Genomic DNA, 19,394 nt, shown 5'->3' with positions numbered 1-19,394 from the left:
GGCAGCTGCCCTTGGAGCAGCAGCTTCACTCTAAGACCAGCTTAATTTAACATAAAAATGTCAGAGAACCTTGGTTTACTCTGTCCAGCCTGGGAATGGGGCCTCGCCAGATGACAAAGGAGATCTCTGTCAAGATAAAAGCCAAGTTGCCCCTTTCTGTTGTGCCCCAGGAAAAAGGACAATGGCTTTAAACTGAAGGAGGATACATTTAGTTTGATACTGGGGAGGAATTGTTCCCTGTGAGGGGGAGGCCCTGGCACAGGGTGCCCAGAGCAGCTGTAGCTGCCCCTGGATCCCTGGCAGTGCCCAAGGCCAGGCTGGACAGGGCTGGAGCAGCCTGGGACAGTGGGAAGTGTCCCTGCCATGGCAGGGGTGGGATGGGATGAGGTCTCTCCCAGTCCAAACCAGTCTAAGATTTCTGGCATTTGATCTGTCTCCCCCATCACGTGCCCTGGTCAAATCTGTTTGCAGGCCAAATGTCAGAAATATTTGATTTTCTGTGAAATTAGTGAGCTAACCTGGCTCATGAGGAGCAGAGCAGTGTCAGAGCTGGGAAGCAGAGCCCATGTGAGGTACCTGAGAGGAGAGCTCAGCTATTTCCTGCAGCTCCAGAATGAGCTCGGCAGTTCAGCTCAGGTGACAGGCAATAACTTCCTAAACTGTTTTAACTTCATTACTTTGATCCATTTGACCATTCTAAGGCCAAAAGCATAATTCCCAAGAGACCTTTTGCTATATTGAAACTGATCTCTTTTATAAGAAGGGTCACTGAAGACTCAGCTTGGTTATTACATTGTTTTTATTGCATTAAAATAAATCAACAATTGATTAATGCTCAGCATTTGTCAAAATGCTGCAGCAGGACTGGATGCTCAGATCAGACATCCTCTAAGAGACCTGGAATGTCTCATGGTGCTGCTCTTCTGTGCCACTGAGGGTTCAGAGTGCAGAAGAATGGTGCTGTGTGCTGATGTGCTGCTGTAATTCACTGGGCTTTTAATCACATTAAGGCTGTAAGACAGGTGTGTGTTCAACACCTGGCCTGAGAAAGTCCCACTGCCCTGAGGAAATGCAAAACCAAGGACAAAGCCTCGAGCTGGGAAAATTGTCAGGTATTTGGGTACTGTTTCTAAGTCAGGTGTGTGCCCAACCTACTGTTATCCTGCCGGCTAGGCATGGCAAAAGGGGAAAAGGAAAAAAAATAAGAAAAAAAATAGTTTATGATGCCCCATTAGTGCTTTGGTGTCAGCATCCTCTCAGCCTGCTCAGAGGCAATCGGGCTGTGCTGTGTGCCCTTCCTGAGGAGAGAATCATGGAATCCCAGACTGGTTTGGGGTGGAAGGGACCTTAAAGGCCACCCAGTCCCACCCCTGCCATGGGCAGGGACACCTTCCACGGTCCCAGGTTGCTCCAAGGCCCATCCAGCCTGGCCTGGGACACTTCCAGAGATGGGGAATCCACTCCACACAGATAACCCATGGTGCTCTGATGGCTGCTGTTCTCTCTGATTGCTGTTCCTCACTGTGCAGGGTGACAGTGGAGGCTCTGCCAGCCCTAAAGGAGATGTTCTGTACAGGATGTTTCTGGAGGGATCAGGAAGCATCCCTGTACCTCAAAGGGATCCTTCTCCTGAATTAACCCTCCCTAATCAGCCCCAGGGCAGCAGGGGAAGAAGCCAGGCAATTTCTGCAGGTTTGGAGTGTTCAAGACGGGTGAAAATCTGAACTGAAATAAAACAGGAGCTTCTTGCTCTCCCACCTTTTCCCTGCTCCACCTTTTCCCTGCTCCACCTTTTCCTGCCCTCCTGGAGAGGAGCTGGTTTTATGGACCAGCTCTTACACAAACCATGCTGTGGTCACAGCTGCCTTAGTTTCAGCCAGTTTAGCAATGACAAAGGGATAAGATGAACTATTTCCAGCAAGCTTGGCCCTGCCAGAGGATGGGCACAGGAACAAGTGGTTGTGCATGGAGACTGTTCTGTACTCTGCATCCCTGGTGGGCCACTGAGGGGCTGTGCCAGCTCCTGCTCACGTGGGGTTTGTCACAGAGCCTCTGCTTGCCCTGGAAACACTCTGTGCTTCCAGCCATGGCATCCTGAGCTCTCATCCACGGCATTCCTGGCCTCAGCCATGCCTCAGAGCCCAGGAATGGCTGTGGGCTGCTCCCTTTGCATGTTCAGACTCTGCATTTCGTGGGGAAGGGGCAGAGAGGGAGGTTTAGAAAAGAAACCAGACAAAGAATTTGTTACCCAAAACGATGGGTGCAAAAAGCCAAACACATGAAGAGGCAGAGACACAGTTCTTGTCAGACTCTGGATGTTGCCAAGACTCTGATATTCTGGCAAAGCAGCAGTGCTGAACTGAGTGCTGTGCTGGGATCATGTGCTGCCTGAGGGGACACTGGAAGGGGATGGATGGTTTTGTGCAGTGGGCAGCGAGCAGGAGCAGTCCACGAGGTTGGATCAGTGCTGGTTTGACACCCAGTGTACTGGCCTCTCCCAGCTGGCAATTTCCCAGGAATGTGGAGTCCTGGGTGCATCTGCCTCAAAAAGGGAAGACAAGGGAGCTGCAGGGTGGCAAAGGCAGCAGCAAAGACCACGCTTGGGATGATGCTGCTGCTCTGGCTCAGATTTGGGCTCCCACAGGATGCTCACACTCTGGGATGTGAGCAGAAAAGGGGTGGTGTACCTAAAATACACTGGAAAGAGGAGAAACCTTTCTTGGGCCTCAGATTGGAAAAGGATTTGCTAAGGTGCCAGTCTGCCTCTGTTGGGTTCCTAATTGGAGTTTTCCAGGGAGAAGCTCAGCTGTGCCTGCTGCAGAGGTGGTGTCAGGGACAGCAGCAGCTCAGCTGGGCCCTGGGGAAGAGGGGCTGCAGTGTTCCTTCCCACTGCTGGAAAGGGCTGTGCTTTGTGTGTCTGCCCTATATGCCAGCCTGTGCTAATCCCAGAAATCTGGCCTCAGGATTGCCCCGAAATAGCCCAAACCCTCCTTCTTGCAATCCTCTTACCATCTGGGAAGCCAGATAATTTTCCCCAGCCTGATTTATTTTCTTTAGTTCCAAAGGCAGCTTTGTGGGTTTTCTGTGTGCATATGTTACCCTTTTGCCTGGAGTAACTGTCTAAGCACGTGTTTGGATTTGAATATCCAACCAAAGGCAGACCCTAGTGCTGGCAGACTGAAATTTGTGATGGAGAACGGTGTTAAATTTTAAAAGAAAGTCATTAACTCCCAGGCCAACCAGCTGAATGGGCAGTTTGCTGGAGACTCCAACAAAACTGCAGGTTAAGGTCAGTCCCGGGGTTGGAATGTGAGGAGGGAAGTTAGGAGGAGTTGAGTCCTTGCTGTTGGGAGCCAGGAGAGAACGGGGCTGTTGCAGGACCACCATCTCTTCCCAGCTTAAAATTTAATTTGCACTTTCCCAGACTGGAACTCTGCTCCCTTGGGACATTTCTGTACTGCTTTGGATTTGGGTTTCCCCCCTCCTCTTTGCAGTGGCACCACTACCAAAGGCTCGTGGCAGCCAAATCTCAACTTGGCCACTGCTGGAGAGGATCTGAGCTGCGTGGGAGCCATGGAGCAGCGGGGAGAGCCGGGGCTGCCGCGTGAGTGCTCGGGTGATCCCCACTGCCCCCGCAGCACTGCTCGTCCCTGCAGGGAGGAGGGGTGGATGGCTGGGTGGACGGTGGCTCTGGGGGTGCCAGAGCCTGGTGGCTGGAGGAGGTGAGGCTCTGTATCTCCCTCATGCCTGTCGTGGGGGGCTGGAGGTGCCCAGTTCCATGTGGGATCATGCTTGATCTCAGGGCTCTCTGTGCTGCAGGATAGAGCGGATTTGAATCTCTTGGGTTTGTGTGTTAGGAGTGATTTCTGCAGTCAGCAAGCCTCAAACCCTCTGGGGGATCGGTGGGGAGAGCTCTGTGGCCTGGGAGCCCTAAAGAGACTCTTTAGTATAATTTATTTATTATTATTTTGAAAGCCCTGTCCCCTGGGACTCTTTCACCTAAAGCTGTGAGACTGCCTGCTTTAGCTGGGGAGACAGAGCATTTATTACTGTCCTGTTTGCCTCTTGAAAGCCTATTGCAAAGAGAGAAAGAGAGGAGGCTTTGTGTGAGCCTGGGGAGCTCCTGGGAGACGGGGGGAGTGTAAACACCTCTGTGTGCTGGGAGAGCTGCTGCCGAGAGGAGCCACACCAATCATGGTGCTGGGGCTGCCAGGGTGCTGTGCTGTGGTGGGGACCAGGACACGGCAAGGCTGGGCAGGTACAAACCCTGCTCCCATTCCAGAGGTTCAGGATGCCTGGGATTTTGGAGGGAATTGTTTTCTGCTCGCTCAGGAGGCTGCTTGGTGTTGTCTGTCCTGTGGGCTGAGCTGTGCAGTGAAAAAGGCAATCCTAGATTAGTTTGGTTTTTCCCAGGGGCAAATAAATTTGCTGGGAAAAACTTTTATTTTGGTGGGTGCCAGATGGAGATAACTGGGAATGTCAGCAAATGGATTTAACTGAACAAATGAAGAGTTTTTGATTATTCTGAAAGGAGGAACATTCAGAAGTGCCTTAGAAATGACCCTGGATCCCTGGGCATGGCCACACCACCTGTGTGCTGGTTCCTGCCTGTCCAGGACAGAGCTTTGGCATCATTTGCCTGTGTCTGTGGGGCTCTGGCATCAGCAGAGCTTCTGGGGCACGTGGCAGGGTTGTTCTTCAGCCCTCCTATCCAGGAGGTGACAGCAGCACTGACTGTGACCCCAGGCACTCCAGGGCCTCTCCCTCTGCATTGTCAACACATCCATGAGAGAGGGAGTTTGAGCCTTTGTGAGGTTTCTCTGCAGACCCCAGGGCTGGGATGATGAGGGGTCCCCAGACCCTCCTGGTGGGCAAGACAAGAGATCTCTTGGAATATTCTGTAGCATAAATACAATTCAGTTCCTCTCCCAGCGCTCATGTTGAGGATGGGATGAAAATGAGGGTGGGATTAAAGGTTCATCCCCACCCCAGCTCTATATCCTGGGCTCTCTTGCCTTTCAGCAAGATGTGGTAGAGGATGTGACATCTCCAGTGTCAGCCTGTCATATTTTGGAGGAGCTCTGATGTTGGTGAGCTGTGCTGGAGCTCAGGGCTTTGCTCTTGGGGAGAGCCAGAGCTGCTCCCCTGGCTGTGCCCCTGTCTGCAGGGAGAGCATGCAGCAGGCCATGGGAACGTGTTTTGGAATGCCAGGGTGCAAATATCGACTTGGGCAGCTGGGACAGGCCACTGTGGGATGTTGTGGCATTGGCTGTGTGCCTGGCCAGCTTGGCTCCTGGCTGGAGGAGGAATCCTGGCTGGGATTGCTCCTGCCTACTGGCAAAGGACCCCTTCCCTCTCTGTGTTCCCTTCCTTGTGCTTCGATAACTGCATTAATCCCTTCCTCAAGGGCCTGCAAAGCAGCTGTGCCAGATGTGGGAAGCAGGTTCTTGTTCTGGGCAGAGCTGCTGGAGCAGCCTTTCCCCTCCTGTGTCCACCACATTCCATCAGACCTTGCCCTGGGCTTGCTGCTTCAAGTCCCTGGTGGGGAGACAGGAGCCACCAAATGTGGCTTCCCTGTGGGTTACTGGGTCCTGAAGATCCCAGAGGCTGCAGGGCAATTCTGGGAGTTTTGGGGCCACCAGGCAGACAGGAGAATTTAGGTGGTGGCCCAGACTTGCAAGGATCAGTGTCCCCAGGCTGCACTTTCTGCTCACCTCCCACACCTCTGACACTGCCAGCTGGGAGAGGAGATCCAGCTTCCCCTGGGCTCCGGGCCAGCAGTGCTGAGAAAAGGCAGATGTGCTGGGGCTGCTGAGGAGCTCCTGCTGCTGTCTCACAGCTGCTTCTGCTCACTGCCACGTCCTGCTCTGCTGGGCATCCCCCTGTGATGAGGGCAGCAAAGGCCACTGCTGTGCTGGACAAACATGCAGCAATTACAGAATAAATCACATCTTTGTTCCTCACCCCACCCTGAGCCTTGGATCCCCGTGGCTGGAGACACAGGAGGGGATGGGGAGCTGCAGGAGTGCTGAGCAGCCCAGCTGTGCCCATAGATGTGCCTGGTGCCTCTGCCCTTGGGCTGTGCGTGCAGGGGGCTCCAGCAACACAGCATCCATGGATCTGCATGCTTCCCAGAGCTGGAAAGGGACTCTCACAACCCAAGCGGACTCAGCTCTGGGCCTTTTCCACCCCACTGGTCCCTGAAATGCACATTGCCCTGCTCCCATCCTGGCTGGTGCCTCACTGCTGTGCTGTGGGAAGGAGGGAAAGGGAGGCACCTGGCCCCTCTCCACCAGGAAAGCAGGAGCATGGCATGGGAGCTGGCAGCAGAAACCCTGCCAGGCCTTCCCCAGCTCTGAACAGCCCCAAGGCACCAGGCCCTGGGCAGTGCTGGCTGGGAGCCTCCCAAGGCCCCTGCAGGGTGCCAAGGTCAGGCTGACACCGCAGGCACAGGCAGCCCCAGCAGAGCTGTGCTCTTTGTCCGGAGGCTTCAGAGGCTGCTGGGGTGTTTTTGTCTCCACCAGTGCCCAAAGGGGCTTGGATTTCTGGCGGTGGTACAAGAGGTGTCTGTGGCAGTGATGGATTGGGCTGTGCAGAGCATTCCTCCCTCCTTCCCTCCCTTGTTTGCTCTGTGTCCCTCCTGTTGCTTTTCCTTCAGTTTCAGGCAGTTTTGCTGGTGGAGGTTCAGTTGAATCAAACCAATGCCCCTGCCAGACTTTGGGGGAAAATGCAGCTTTTCTAGTGAGCAAACAGCCTTTCCAAGCTGCTGCCTCTGTCTTGGGGCTGTGAAGATGCAGCTGGAGATATTTTGGGGTACCTGGAGGCACTGGCCAGGGTGTGATAGGTGCTGTCCATCTGTCCATCCTGGTACACACTGGCACCAAAACCCCAAGTGAGGCTCTTTTGCCTTTACAGCTGCTGTGAGTGTGGCTCCAGCAGGGCTGAGGGACACTGCTCTGCCCCACTGCCCTTCAAGGGAGTTAAGCTGGGGCTCCACAGCTGCCTCTGTGTTAAGGGAAGTGTAAAACACCTCTGCCTCACCAGTCCTACCCTGCTCATCTCTGTGGAAGAAGCCTGGGTAGATGATTCTGATCCTGCAGTTACTGGGCTGTGCTGGCTCCTCTGCTCTGCGCTGGCCTGGGAGATCTCTCCACCAAGGCTCCCAGTTCTGGGTCTGTGCACTTTCGTCTGTCTCAGCATCAGATCCTGCGGCAGGTTTGGATGGCTGAGAGTGTGGAGGGCCAGGCTGGGGCTGCTGTGGCTTTGTCAGGGTGCTGAACATGAGAAAAGCATCCAATTCCCCATTTTGTGGAGCCTCCTCTGAGCCCCAGCACGTCAGCAGGGGTGAGCTGGAGCTGGGTCTGAGCTGGAGTCTTGCAAGAGTGTCCAGCTCTGGAGCCATCCACAGAAGGACAAGGAGCTGCTGGATGAGTCCAGAGGAGGCCACAGATATTCTCCAAGGGCTGGAGCCCTCTGCTCTAGAGCCAGGCTGTGAGAGCTGGGGGTGCTCCCCTGGAGAGGAGAAGCTCCAGGGAGAGCTCAGAGCCCTTCCAGGGCCTGAAGGGGCTCCAGGAGAGCTGGAGAGGGACTGGGGACAGGGGATGGAGGGACAGGACACAGGGAATGGCTCCCAGTGCCAGAGGGCAGGGATGGATGGGATACTGGGAATTGGGAATTGTTCCCTGGGAGGGTGGGCAGGCCCTGGCACAGGGTGCCCAGAGCAGCTGTGGCTGCCCCTGGATCCCTGGCAGTGCCCAAGGCTGGGTTGGACAGAGCTTGGAACAACCTGGGATAATTGAAGCAGGCATGGAACTGGTTGGTCTTTAAGGTCTCTTCCAACCCAGACCATTCTGTGATTCTAAGCCTGTCCTGAACACCCAGTTCAGGGCAGCATCTCCAGTGTCCTGGACAGCTGCTTACCGATTAATAAAGCCCTGACAGGACCAGTCATCTGTTTTAAATAAAACAAAACTGTTCTGAGCAGAGCCTCTGGGACGTACTTGGTGTGTGGGATGGGAAGGGCCACGGCCAGGGCTGCAGCTGGGGCTCCTGCCAGGAGTGACTCCCTCTGAACGTGGCTCTGTCCCCTCTGTGACACTGCATCGAGTGAATTGCCATCGTTCCTCTCCTCTGTGCCCACAGGGAAGCCTGGGGGACGGTGGCGACGAACCCCGTGGCAGATAAAACTGAGGGTGCAGCAGAGCCTGTGACCTCCCTGCTGTCCCTGCTCGCTGTCCTGCCGTGTCCTGCCCTCATCTCCTCTTCTCGCCGGCAGGGCCAGGGCAGAGTCCCGCGGTGCTGGAGCATCTGCCAGCAGCGAGCAGGGGGCCGCTCCGGGCTGGACAGCCCCGGCTGCAGGGAGCCTCGGGGAGCAGGAGGAGGGTCAGCCGTGCCCGAGTGAACGGGAAAGGTGAGTGAGGGGCGTGGGAGGGGCTCTGGGCCAGCCGGGGTCAGCCCTGGCCAGGGCTGTGTGGAGGGGCCACCACGGGCAGGGTGGGGATGCGTGTCCAGCAGCCTGGGCTGCTGGGAGATCTCGTTCTTTTTCAACGCGGAGAGATGTGGGACAGCCCAGCCTTTGGGGAGGGTGTTTTCCCCCAAGAACCATCTCCATCATTCCTCCACAGCCTCCGGAGCTGGTGCTCAGCCCTGGTGCCTCCCGGTGAGCTGTGGTGCAGCACCCAGAGCCGGTGGGTGCACTCCCAGCTCCTGGGTGATGGAAAGGGCCGCTCTGAGCTCTTGCAGGGTGACCCCATAAGTCTGGGGGAGCTGCGTGCCTCTTTCCTTGTCACATGAGAACCAAACAGGTCACCCATGCCGTGGCATCCCCCCAGATGCTCCGGCTCACCCTCCCAGACCAGTTTTGGCTGCAGGAAGGTCCCCAGGGTGCCGTGCCTGCTCCTGCGGCGGGACAGCTCCTTCAACAGCCGCGGAGGTGCCAGCCAGCCCGCACGGCAGCGCCAGGGATGCTGACAGCACGGAGGGGATTCCCTTTCTCCTGCGTCTCATTCCTGCGGCCCCAGCGGCAGGGTGGCCGCGGCTCCGGGATCCCAGGGGAGGGCAGGGGATTGTCCCCACCGTGGCACTGTCCCTACCCTGGCACTGTCCCCGCCCTGGCACTGTACCCACCCAGGCTTTGCCCCCATCCAGGCACTGTCCCCAACCTGGCACTGTCCCCACCTATCTTCACAGCCCCTAGACAGAGGCAGCAGCTTGGAAAGGCTGTTTGCTTACTAGAAAAGCTGCATTTCCCCCCAAAGTCTGGCAGGCACTGTCCCCACCCTGGCACTGTCCCCATCCAGGCACTGTCCCCACTCTGGCACTGTCCCCATCCAGGCACTGTCCCCACTCTGGCACTGTCCCCATCCCGGCACTCTCCCCATCCAGGCACTGTCCCCACCCTGGCACTGTCCCCATCCCGGCACTCTCCCCATCCAGGCACTGTCCCCACCCTGGCACTGTCCCCATCCAGGCACTGTCCCCGTGGCACTGTCCACACCTTGGCACTGTCCCTACCCTGGCACTGTCCCTACCCTGGCACTGTTCCCCCCCCGGCACTGTCCCCACCCTGGCACGGTCCCCACCCAGGCTCTGTCCCCACCGTGGCACTGTCCCCACCCTGGCACTGTCCCCATCCAGGCTCTGTCCCCATCCAGGCACTGTCCCCACCCTGGCACTGTCCCCATCCAGGCTTTGTCCCCACCGTGGCACTGTCCCCACCGTGGCACTGTCCCCACCCAGGCTCTGTCCCCACCGTGGCACTGTCCCCATCCCGGCACTGTCCCCACTCTGGCACTGTCCCCACCGTGGCACTGTCCCCACCGTGGCACTGTCCCCGCCCCGGCACGTCGCCGCAGGTGCGGTGCCCGTTCAATCCCTGGGGCCGATGGGAGCCGCTCCATTCAAACTGCGGCGGTTGTTCCGTGTCCCGTTCAAACCCCGCTCCCGCGGGCTGGGCAGGCTCAGCTCCAATTAGCGCGGCTGCTAATTGGAGGCGCCGTGCCATGGAGGCTGGCGGTGTGCGCAGGGTCTCGCTCTGCTCCCGCCGGCCGGTCCCCTCCCGGTCCTTCTGCCTCTGCACGTTCGGTAAGGCTCGGGGAGCCCGGGGCTTGCCGCCCGGCCGGGACCGTGGCAAGGGGCTGGCGAGCTGCTGCTGCCAGGAATCGGGCCCGGGAGCAGCTCCTGCCTCGCTGAGCCGCGATAATGCCTGGAGCCAGGGGTGGGAGCGCTCCCCCGGCGTCCCCCCGAGCCCGTTCTGCCCCTCGGATGGAGACGGGCTGGGGTAGGGCTGGCTGGAGCTGTGCCCCCGTTAGGGCTGAGCCCCGGGTTCCCCTTCTCTCCTCGAGGTCTCTCGGCGGCTGCCTCGGGTGCGCAGGGTGGGTTTTGGTGGCCCCGGGCAGCGCTGGCTCTGCGGGTGCAGCGTGCCCGGCCCTGGCATTCCGAGGGAATTTGGATGTCTTAGGGATGTCCTGGCTGCTGGTGGTGTGTGATGGCTGGGCAGCAGTGTGGCACACAGGGCAGCTGGGTGCCCCTTCTGGGGGCTGCTTTCAAAGCAGCAGTTTTGTTTTCTTTCAAAGCTTCTCTTGCTCTCCTGAGCAGAGCGGGTGACCATGCAGTGAGCTCTTTCCTAGGGATGTTGATCCTTCCCAGGGAACTGCATCCCTTCCCAGGGATGCTGTTCCTTCCTCTTTGCCCCTGAGGACAGCCTGGAAGCTGAAATCCTTCTGTCTTTGTAGGATATAGGCCAAATAATGTGGGTTCTGTGGTGCCTCCTGGCTCCGTAACCGAGTCCAGGCCAAACATCCTCTCTGCAGCCAGTTCCCCTCATGGGCTGAGCATCGCTGGTGAGATGTGGAGTTGTGTTCTGAGCTGCAGAGCCTGGCAGGACAGGGCCAGCACTGCCCTCTCACTGAGGGTGACTAGGAGAGAGTCTCCCAAAGGGTTGGTGCCAGGGCAGAGATGGTAGATGATTTTGGGGTGCCTTGTGCCCATGGGAACCTCCCACCCAGGCAGGATCTGACACTGTGTCCTCTGGCAGGAATCCCCACTGGCATTTGATAGATGGTTCTTGGCTGTCCCAGCCAAAAAACACTGTGTTTTTCCTACAATAAAGCAGAAAAGTATTTAAGAAGAACTCAAAATTTTCCATTTTCCAATTTCCATTTGTCAGAGACCATCAGTAAGGAACAGGTTTCCCTGCTAGAACTGCTTCCATAGAAGGTTGCCCTGTCCCCTCCCTTAGCCTGGCAAACTTCTCTCATGGGTGGGAACCTATTTGATTACCATCTTGTGCTTGTTCATACCCATTTTCCCCTGTTCTCCTTGTGCCAGCTTTGTTCCTTGGCATGAATTGCCTCTCCTGGCCCTGTGGGTCCAGATGGATGGGGCTGGGAGCTCTCTGTGTTGCATCCCTGCAAGCCTGGCTGAGTCCTGCTCTGTGGTGGGATGTTCACCCAGGAGCTGCATGTGGGTTCTCCCTCTGCCCTTCTTCTGCACTTAATTTATATTGACCTTTATTTAACAGAGAGGACCTGGACAAGCTGTGGCAGGGCCTCTCTGCTGTTTCCCTCAGTTCTTGTCAGGGATGTATCAGTAGATGAATCCAGGGGAAAAGATTTCTCTGACTCTCTGCACTTGGATTGAGGTGGGAATGCAGCCCATGAACCTGCCTTGACAGGGATTGTGTTCCTGTCCACCCAGGTGTGGCACCAGGTCACTGCTCTGCTCATCTGACAAAGTGCCCCAGCTCTGTCTGGGCACAGACCTTGGCACAGCACATCCCTCCCACCAGCTTTGGCTGGATCATTCTTCCCAGAGCAGCTTCCCTCTCTGATCCTGGCCCTACACAGGCCAGTGATGCCTCCCAGGCATGAGCAGGGGTCACACAGCACCTGGGGTGTGCTGGAGGTTGTGATTTGTCCCTTCATGTGCTTGGGAGACACTCGGCAGCAAATGCATTGAGAGGGAAACGTCCTCTGTTCCTCACAGAGAGCACCTCAACTCCCAAACCCTGCTGTGGCCAATTTGTGTTTCTCCCCAGAAAGGCAGAGCTGCCCCTCTTCTCCCTGCTCTCCTCTCCTTGGTGCTGGGGCAGCCTGTGCCAGGGGCCCTGTCCCCACAGCAGTGACACCCATGGGGCACAGGGTGGGGTGACCCCACTGAGCACAGCCTTGGTCCCTGAGCTGCCAGGAGCAGCCCCAGCCATCCCCAGGCCAGGACAGTCCCCAAACTGGCATTCCCCCAAATGACCCAGCACAAAAACTTCTCCTCTCCCTTCATCTCCCCTGACTCCTCCTCATGCTTGGCTGCACCAGGGCAGTTTCCTTTCATGTTGTGACATCTGCTGTGTGCCAACAGCGGAGCGGGCAGCGGCTGTGGGGCTGGGGTGCCTCTCTGGGGTCTCTGGGCTCGGTGGGGGGATGAAAACAGGCTTTGCCCACGCTGGCAGAAGGTCCTGGGGCATTGTGTGCTCCCAGTGCCAGTGTGGATGGGCAGTGTGAGACTGGAGTTGGTGAGGATGCTGGAGATGGGTGGGGAGGCTGTAGGAGGAGGGATCCTGGCACAAGGGATGTCACTGCCTTGGGCAGGGGCACAGAGTGGCAGCGACTGGGGGTGCACAGAGGTGTCCCCAGAGGGTTCCCACAGCCCCAGAGATCTGCAGATGGCAGAGGGGTTCCAGCCTTGTGCCCAAAGCCTGGAGTGGAAGGATGACACTGGGGGACAGCGTTCTCTCTGTTGCAAACCAGTGCTAGATCTGTCCTGACTCACCCACCCAGCTCCAGCCTTTGCTCTCTCCTTCCACTTGTACAGATGCACACAGACACAATTCCCACGTGTCCATGCACATGTGAGCTGTTCAGTGGTTGGCCTTTTTTTTTTTTTTTTTGAGTGAAAAAATGTGTTGTCTGAATTGTTTCAGGTTAAACAATCCCATCAGATATCCCCTCCCAAGCAAGGCCAAGCCCTTGGGTGTGTCTTTGGCAAAATTAAATGTTGAGTTTTAACTTGCAAGATGTTTATGTGTCTGTACATTATGTTTACTCGCCTGTAAATGATGTTTACTCACTTTGTTGTGTTTTGTAAACTGGGGAAGAAATGAAAATGGGATCTTTTGCTTTGGGGAAACTAAGGGAAACATTGCAGCAGTGATGGTTTCAGTTCTTGGATTCTCCAGGGATGTTGGGAAAAGTTTAGTTTTGGGTCCATCCAGAACAGTTACATGATTAGAGAGCCTTCATTGCCATTAAAATCTGCACATCCTTTTGAGGCTGTCAGGCCCAGGTCCCGGGGAACATTTTGGGAGGACCCAGAGGGGAGGCAGCTCACCCTGCACCCTGTAACCATCACACCCCGACCCCGACAAACACCATGGGCTGAGTCTTCGTGCCAGTCTGAGCCTTGTGGGGGGATTCCTGGGCTGGTGCAGAGCTGCCAGTGCATGGAAAAGTGAGGGAATGGGTGTGAGCAGGCTGGCAGAGCAGCGGTGCCACCCTGGGTGCTGTTCCCTCACCCAGCAGGGCACAGCTTGGCTCTCCCAGCACTGACCTGCGCCGGGCTGGGGCCAGGGGGTGTCAGTGCCGACCTCCAGCCTGAGCCCTGTGAGCTGGGATGTTTGCCTCGCTCCCTGCCTGGGGGGGAAGGCAGGATGTGTCTGGCCCCGTGTGAGCCTTGCAGCTGTGGAGTGGGCGAATCCTTCAGCCTGTCCTTCAGCCTGTCCTCTCCTGTCCCCTCCTGTCCCCAGGCCAGCTGAAGCTGTCCATCGAGGTGCGGGGCCGGACGCTGGTGCTGCACGGTGAGTGTGTCCCTGGCACATCCCAACCTGGAGCCCTGCCTGAGCTCACCTGGGTCGGGGGTGGCTCCGTGTGCTGGAAAAGTCTCTCCTCCAGCCCGAGCTTCCAAAGAAAGGCTCAGCAGTCTCTGTTGTTTGGTCTCAAGGCAGTTTATTGCAAGTTATCTAAAAGATTTTCTTCTGGGGCTGCTGTGGTTTGCTCACAGCTCAGGCAGAGGCACACACACACCCTGACATCTTCTCTGACCCCGACTGCTTCTTCTCTCCCTGCCCAGGGCTGCTGCTGTCTTTTATATGGTACATTACGTGTGACATGGTTACAGTTTTTCCCCAATGCCTATTACCTATATTAAATGGTGTTTTTCTACTCTAAACCAATCTGTGAGTGCCAACATCACCAAGAACATGGAGGCGAGGAAGGAGAAAGAGGGAGGACAGGGCAGGCCCAAATCCCAAATCCATCTTAAACCCTCTGACTCCCATGTACAAAACCAAAATCCCCCTGTACAGCACTCAAAAATTCTTCCCTCTACTTTGTGACTACTTCTACTCTAATATCTAAACTTTTGTGACTTCTTGTTCTTCCTGCAAGGTTGGTAAATCATCCCATGGTTCAAACCCAAAATCACAGCTGTTTCCAGCTGCCTGCCAGGGTCTCAAATGCCTCTGACCTGGGCCTGGAACCTCCAAAAATGTCTGAGGGACATTTGGAGTTCCAACAGAGCCACAGCAGGCTGGTGGTGGGGACAGCCTTCCTTCTTCCTTCTTTTCCTGTTGGGAGCAACCTTGTTGTGCAGTGGCACAACTGGGGGCTCTTTGATTAAGAGACCAAACTGAAATTTCCAGAGACCTTCATGTGTTTGCACCCATGTGTATAAATTACTTTTCTTTTGTTCCATATGAAGTGAAAAAAGGCAAATACAATTTGGAAATGAAAGTCTGAAATGCTTTATCTCTGCCAAAACCCTTTTGCCATATTTGCTAGGATTTCCAAACTGTTCTGTTACCTCCAAATGCTGCAGTTTTAAACACCAGCAATATTTCTTCAGTTAAAGTGTTTTGATAGGGATTATCAGAGAGGCCAATGGGAGTGTCAGAATGATCTCTTTTTTTTTGTTTTTGGGAAACACCTGCCTGAGGGTCTGGCACAGGCTTTACCCTCCACCTGCATGAGCTGGGTGTGAGTGATGGGGTCTTGTTCTGATGGTGACTCCACAAAAGGTTCTGGGAAGAGGGAAATGGGGGCAAAGGAGGCTCAGGGTCTGGGGCTGGACATGGTGCATGTTCAGGGTTCTCAGCGTGGGCAGGAGGAGTCTGTTGGTGATATGGGTGACCCAGCTGACTTTTTGATTCTCCATCCCAACATCTTTAACCCCAGAGCAGGTGTGGCTGGAGGAGGAGGCCCTTGGTGCACGCTGTCCTGGAGGAACCCTACAAACCACCTCCTGAAGCACCAGAGGGGCTTGCAGAGCCCCTTTCCCCCTGTGCCCTGGGCTTTCCATGGGCTTGGTGTGTTCCTTAGGAGCACAATCTGCTGGCACAGAGGCAGAGCCACTGCTGCCCTGCTGGGCTCGTGGGGAGGGAGCTTGGCTTTGTTCTGAGAGCCCATCCTGTGCTCTGCAGGCTCTGCTGCGCGTCCTGGCACATCCCTGGCACATCCCTGGCACATCCTGGCACATCCCTTGCCTCAGGCAGCCACAGGGTCCCAGCAGTGGGGCCAAGCAGTGTGGGGCAGTATCAGGGCAGTCACTGCAGTGTCAGTGTTGGGGCAGTGTCACTGCAGTGTCAGAGCAGTGTCAGGGCAGTGCCAGGATGGGCTGTTGATATTTAACTGGAGCATCCATTTGGCTGCAGGGGAAGGAGAGCAGGGCTGAAGTCAGGCCAATTTGTGCCAGCTGGATGCTGAACTGCTGTGCCACCGACCTCAGTCCAGGCTGCATTTATAGCATGGGTGTGTTAAAGGGAAGGTACCATCAACCCCTGCCCCTGTCTGAGGGGGTTCTGCCCCACAAGGAGGGATCAGCCTGTGGGGCAGAGCACTGTGGGCTAGGAAGATGCCTTCCCTGCTGCTCTGGGGTGTGACCATTTCATTTCCTTTCCAGTCATGGAAGCAAAAGGTCTGATGGGAGCAGAGTGCCGTGCGTGCGACTCCTATGTGAAGGTGGGTTCTCCTGGGGCTTTGCTCAGGGAGCTTTGTGCTTTTTGGGGAGAATTTTGTGGCTGGCTCCCCCAAGCTTGCTCTGTGCTGTTTTTCCCTTCCCCTTTCTTCTCCATCCCGCTCTGGAAGAGCATCCCCAGCATGCAGGGAGCTGGCTGGACTCTTGCCCAGCGCTGGACAGCTCATGGGTTTTGTTGGCAGTGTCTGGATGAAGTAAAAAAGGGGAGGACAGGACCCTGCTGAAGGCTGTGTCAACTATTCCTTGCAAGAACATCCCAGTGGGTGCCCAAAGCCTGGTGGGGATGTTTGCTGGCACAAACAGGGTGGGTCTTCTGCTGGGATGTGCACAGTGCAGGAAGCAGCTCTCCTGAGAGGGGGTGTAAGTCAGACCCCAGCCAGCCACACTTGTGTACATCACTCCTGATTTTTCTGCTCTTTTCCCTCCCTCCCCTACCCCAAGCAGTTTTGTAATGCAAATACCTGAGAGGCAGAAGGGTGGAGTGATCCCAACCACCCATTATCACGGGCTCAGCAGGATCTTTGAGCTCGGCCATCCCTACAAGTGCCTGTGCCAGCGTCCTGCCATGGCAGCTGGGGCTGGTGTGTGCTCTGGGAATGTTTACATGCTGCATGTTTTCCTCCCAAAGATGTCCATTGTGCCAGATGCTGACTGGAAGTGCAGGCAAAAGACGAAGACAGTGCCAGACAGCAAAAATCCCGTGTTCCATGAGCATTTTGTGTTGTGAGTACGGCAGGGCAGAGGCAGCTCTGGGCCATCCCTCAGCACCGTGTCACACAGAGCAGTGGGGACCCCGTGCCACAGTCCCAGGGCTCCCTCCCCACACCACAACCCTGTGTTTGCTTTTGCTCTGTGATCTCTAATAAACACGCAGCACGCCTGAGCAGCTCTGCTGCTGAGATGAGAAGTGACAGCCATTATTCTGCTGGTTTTTGTAGCTGAAGTGCCTTGAACTTTTGGGCAGAGCTCTGCAGAGCTGCCAGCACACACAGCATGGCAGCGCTGCTCCTGCATGCTCAGACTGTCTTGCTGGGCAGGAATTGGACAAACACACTCTGTGTCCTAGACCTGGCACCTGCAATAGTGTGACTGAGGAAGGTAAAAGGGTTTCCTACAGCTCCAGCATGTCTCTGCATGGGAGAGGAGCTGCATGACTTGTATTTGACTAGAGCTTGTCACTGCTGGTGATGGAGGCTGTGCCAGCCCTCTGACCCATGCAGCGCTGGATTTGGCACAGGGTGGTGGTTTCAGAGCATGAACTGTGGCTTGTTCCTTGCATTTACCCTTTGGTGTTGGATGTGTCTTCCCTGCAAGGTTATTTCCCCCCTGAAACCACATGAGTGGTATCCTCACACCTGCCCAGGAGAGGTCCCATCCCCTTGCAGGTGTCTGTCAGGAATGAGCAGATTGCTCTCTGGGGAGGTGCTGCAGTGCTCTGTGCAGACACTGCAGGAGAAGACCTGGCTGTGAGGAGGCTGAGGAGTCTGTGGCTGTGAGGGCAGCCCTTGCTGGGTGCTCCTGGGGAGGCTGATGGGCTCTGCCCTCTTGTTCCAGCCCAGTGAAAGAGGAGGATGAACAGAAGCGTCTCCTGGTCACAGTCTGGAACAGAGAGAGGAATTCCAGGTAAGGGGCTGCCAGCTGTTCCTTTTCAGATCTGTTCAGGGCTGTTGTGGCAGAGACTCAGCCCCTGCTCTGGTCACCCCATGTGAGCTCCTGCAGGGCCCTGGGCCCCATGGCTGGCCCTGACCTCGGGGCTGCTCTGCTCAAGGGCTTGGGGCCAGGGATGTCCCAGCTGGGGTCACACTCGTGGCAGCCAGTGCTGGTGAGCATCATGGGCAGCAAACCCTGCCCTTGGCACTCTGTTGCCATCAGTGCTGCTGGCAGCCTCCCGCTGGGCCAGCATTTCAATCCCTGTGGCCACTCATGCCTGCATTGTTGGCCAGAGCCAGGAGGGGCTGGAGTGGGCTGGGACCTCCCCTCCCTCTGGGGACAATTCAGCGAGGACACCAAGGGGCCTGGCACCTTGCAGGCTGTGCTGCCAGCCCAGGCAAGTGCCACCTTGGCCAAGCTCCTGGCAGCACCAGGTGGGCTGGAGGTGACCAGGAGGCTTCAGCCCAGCTCCTCCTTGCCCTGCAGATGTGCTTACACCGTGTCTGCTCAAACCACAGAGCAGGGGCACGTCCTGGGCACTGCCTGGCACCCAGCATGGGTGGAGATCTTGGGGGCTCCCTGAACAGGGTTGCAAGGGGGATCCTGGTGCTCCAACAGGCGTGTGCTGACAGTCCCTGAACTCTGATTGTCCTGCAGGCAGAGCGAACTGATCGGCTGCATGAGCTTTGGTGTGAAGTCCCTCCTGTCCCTGGACAAGGTACCTTCGTGTCCCAGGGCAGATTGTGGGGCTGGGGTGCCTCTCTGGGGTCTCTGGGCTCGGTGGGGGAATGAAAACAGGCTTTGCCCACGGTGGCAGAAGGTCCTGGGGAGTTGCCTGCTCCCAGTGCCAGTGTGGATGGGCAGTGTGAGACTGGAGTTGGTGAGGATGCTGGAGATGGGTGGGGAGGCTGTAGGAGGAGGGATCCTGGCACAAGGGATGTCACTGCCTTGGGCAGGGGCACAGAGTGGCAGCGACTGGGGGTGCACAGAGGTGTCCCCAGCACATGCTGCCTGCCCAGTTTGCAGCAGGGGGGGACACAGGACATGGGGCCAGCCTGGCATGGGTCACATCCGACACGTGGGTGAGCAGGGGTGATGGAGGGACACATGCAGGAGCCTGCCTGATTCCCAGCAGTGTGCTGCTGGGCAGAGGGCAGACTCGGAGGTTTTTTTGGCTGTTCCTGCAGGAATTCTGTGCCAGAATCCCCGTCCCTGCTGCGGCAGGGTTTGGTCACAGTGCTGCTGCCCCAGCCTGGCTGCTGCTCGTCAGTGCAGCTGGCTCTGCCTTCCTCGGGCTCCCCACGACCTCCAAAGCCTGGGAATGCTCCATCCCGTGGGAATGCTCCATCCCGTGGGAATGCTTCATCCCGTGGGAATTCTTAATCCCATCCAGTGCCCAGCGGGGAGGGGTTCTGTCCCTGGGCAGCAGAATATCTTGGCAAGCTGGGGGTTTCATGGAAGAGTTAATACATCCCCTGAGCTCACAGAATCACAGAATATCCTGAGCTGGAGGGAATCCACAGGGAACATTAAGTCCAACTCCTGCACAGACAATCCCACCTGGTGCCTGAGAGTGTTGTTCAAATACTCCTTGATTTTTAAAATTGTCTTGCCTGAGGTGTGGATGTTTTCTTCATAGCAGGAGACTGAAAAGGAGCTGGTGATGGTGGTGGCCTGAGAGGTGGGTGAGAGGTGGCTTAAGCATGGCCTCCTCTGAAATTTGGGCAAGTCAGGTGCAGCTTTTTTAAAACTGTGCTGCTTGCAGGGCCTCAGCAAGGCTG

The 19,394-nt window shown here is 56.5% G+C and overlaps 1 protein-coding gene across 3 annotated transcripts in view; it reads left to right on the top strand.

The window, feature by feature from the left end:
- Positions 1–4,124: 4,124 nt before the first annotated feature.
- Positions 4,125–19,394, top strand: part of RGS3 (regulator of G protein signaling 3) — an 80,083-nt gene continuing 64,813 nt past the window's right edge. The window contains exons 1-7 of one of the 3 annotated variants that reach the window (XM_085593711.1): positions 4,125–4,258; positions 8,276–8,410; positions 13,739–13,789; positions 15,889–15,947; positions 16,592–16,686; positions 17,518–17,586; positions 18,271–18,331. In XM_085593711.1, the coding sequence (XP_085449837.1) occupies positions 4,195–4,258; positions 8,276–8,410; positions 13,739–13,789; positions 15,889–15,947; positions 16,592–16,686; positions 17,518–17,586; positions 18,271–18,331 (534 nt within the window). In that variant the 5' untranslated portion in view covers positions 4,125–4,194. Of the gene's footprint in view, positions 4,259–8,275; positions 8,411–10,020; positions 10,084–13,738; positions 13,790–15,888; positions 15,948–16,591; positions 16,687–17,517; positions 17,587–18,270; positions 18,332–19,394 lie in introns of those variants that run through there. The other 2 variants (XM_085593712.1, XM_085593713.1) reach the window with 2 other exon arrangements.

Source organism: Lonchura striata, chromosome 17 (assembly GCF_050655825.1).
Source record: "Lonchura striata isolate lonStrDom1 chromosome 17, ASM5065582v1, whole genome shotgun sequence".
NCBI classification, from domain to species: domain Eukaryota; kingdom Metazoa; phylum Chordata; class Aves; order Passeriformes; family Estrildidae; genus Lonchura; species Lonchura striata.
This window is presented reverse-complemented; position numbering and strand designations above follow the sequence as displayed.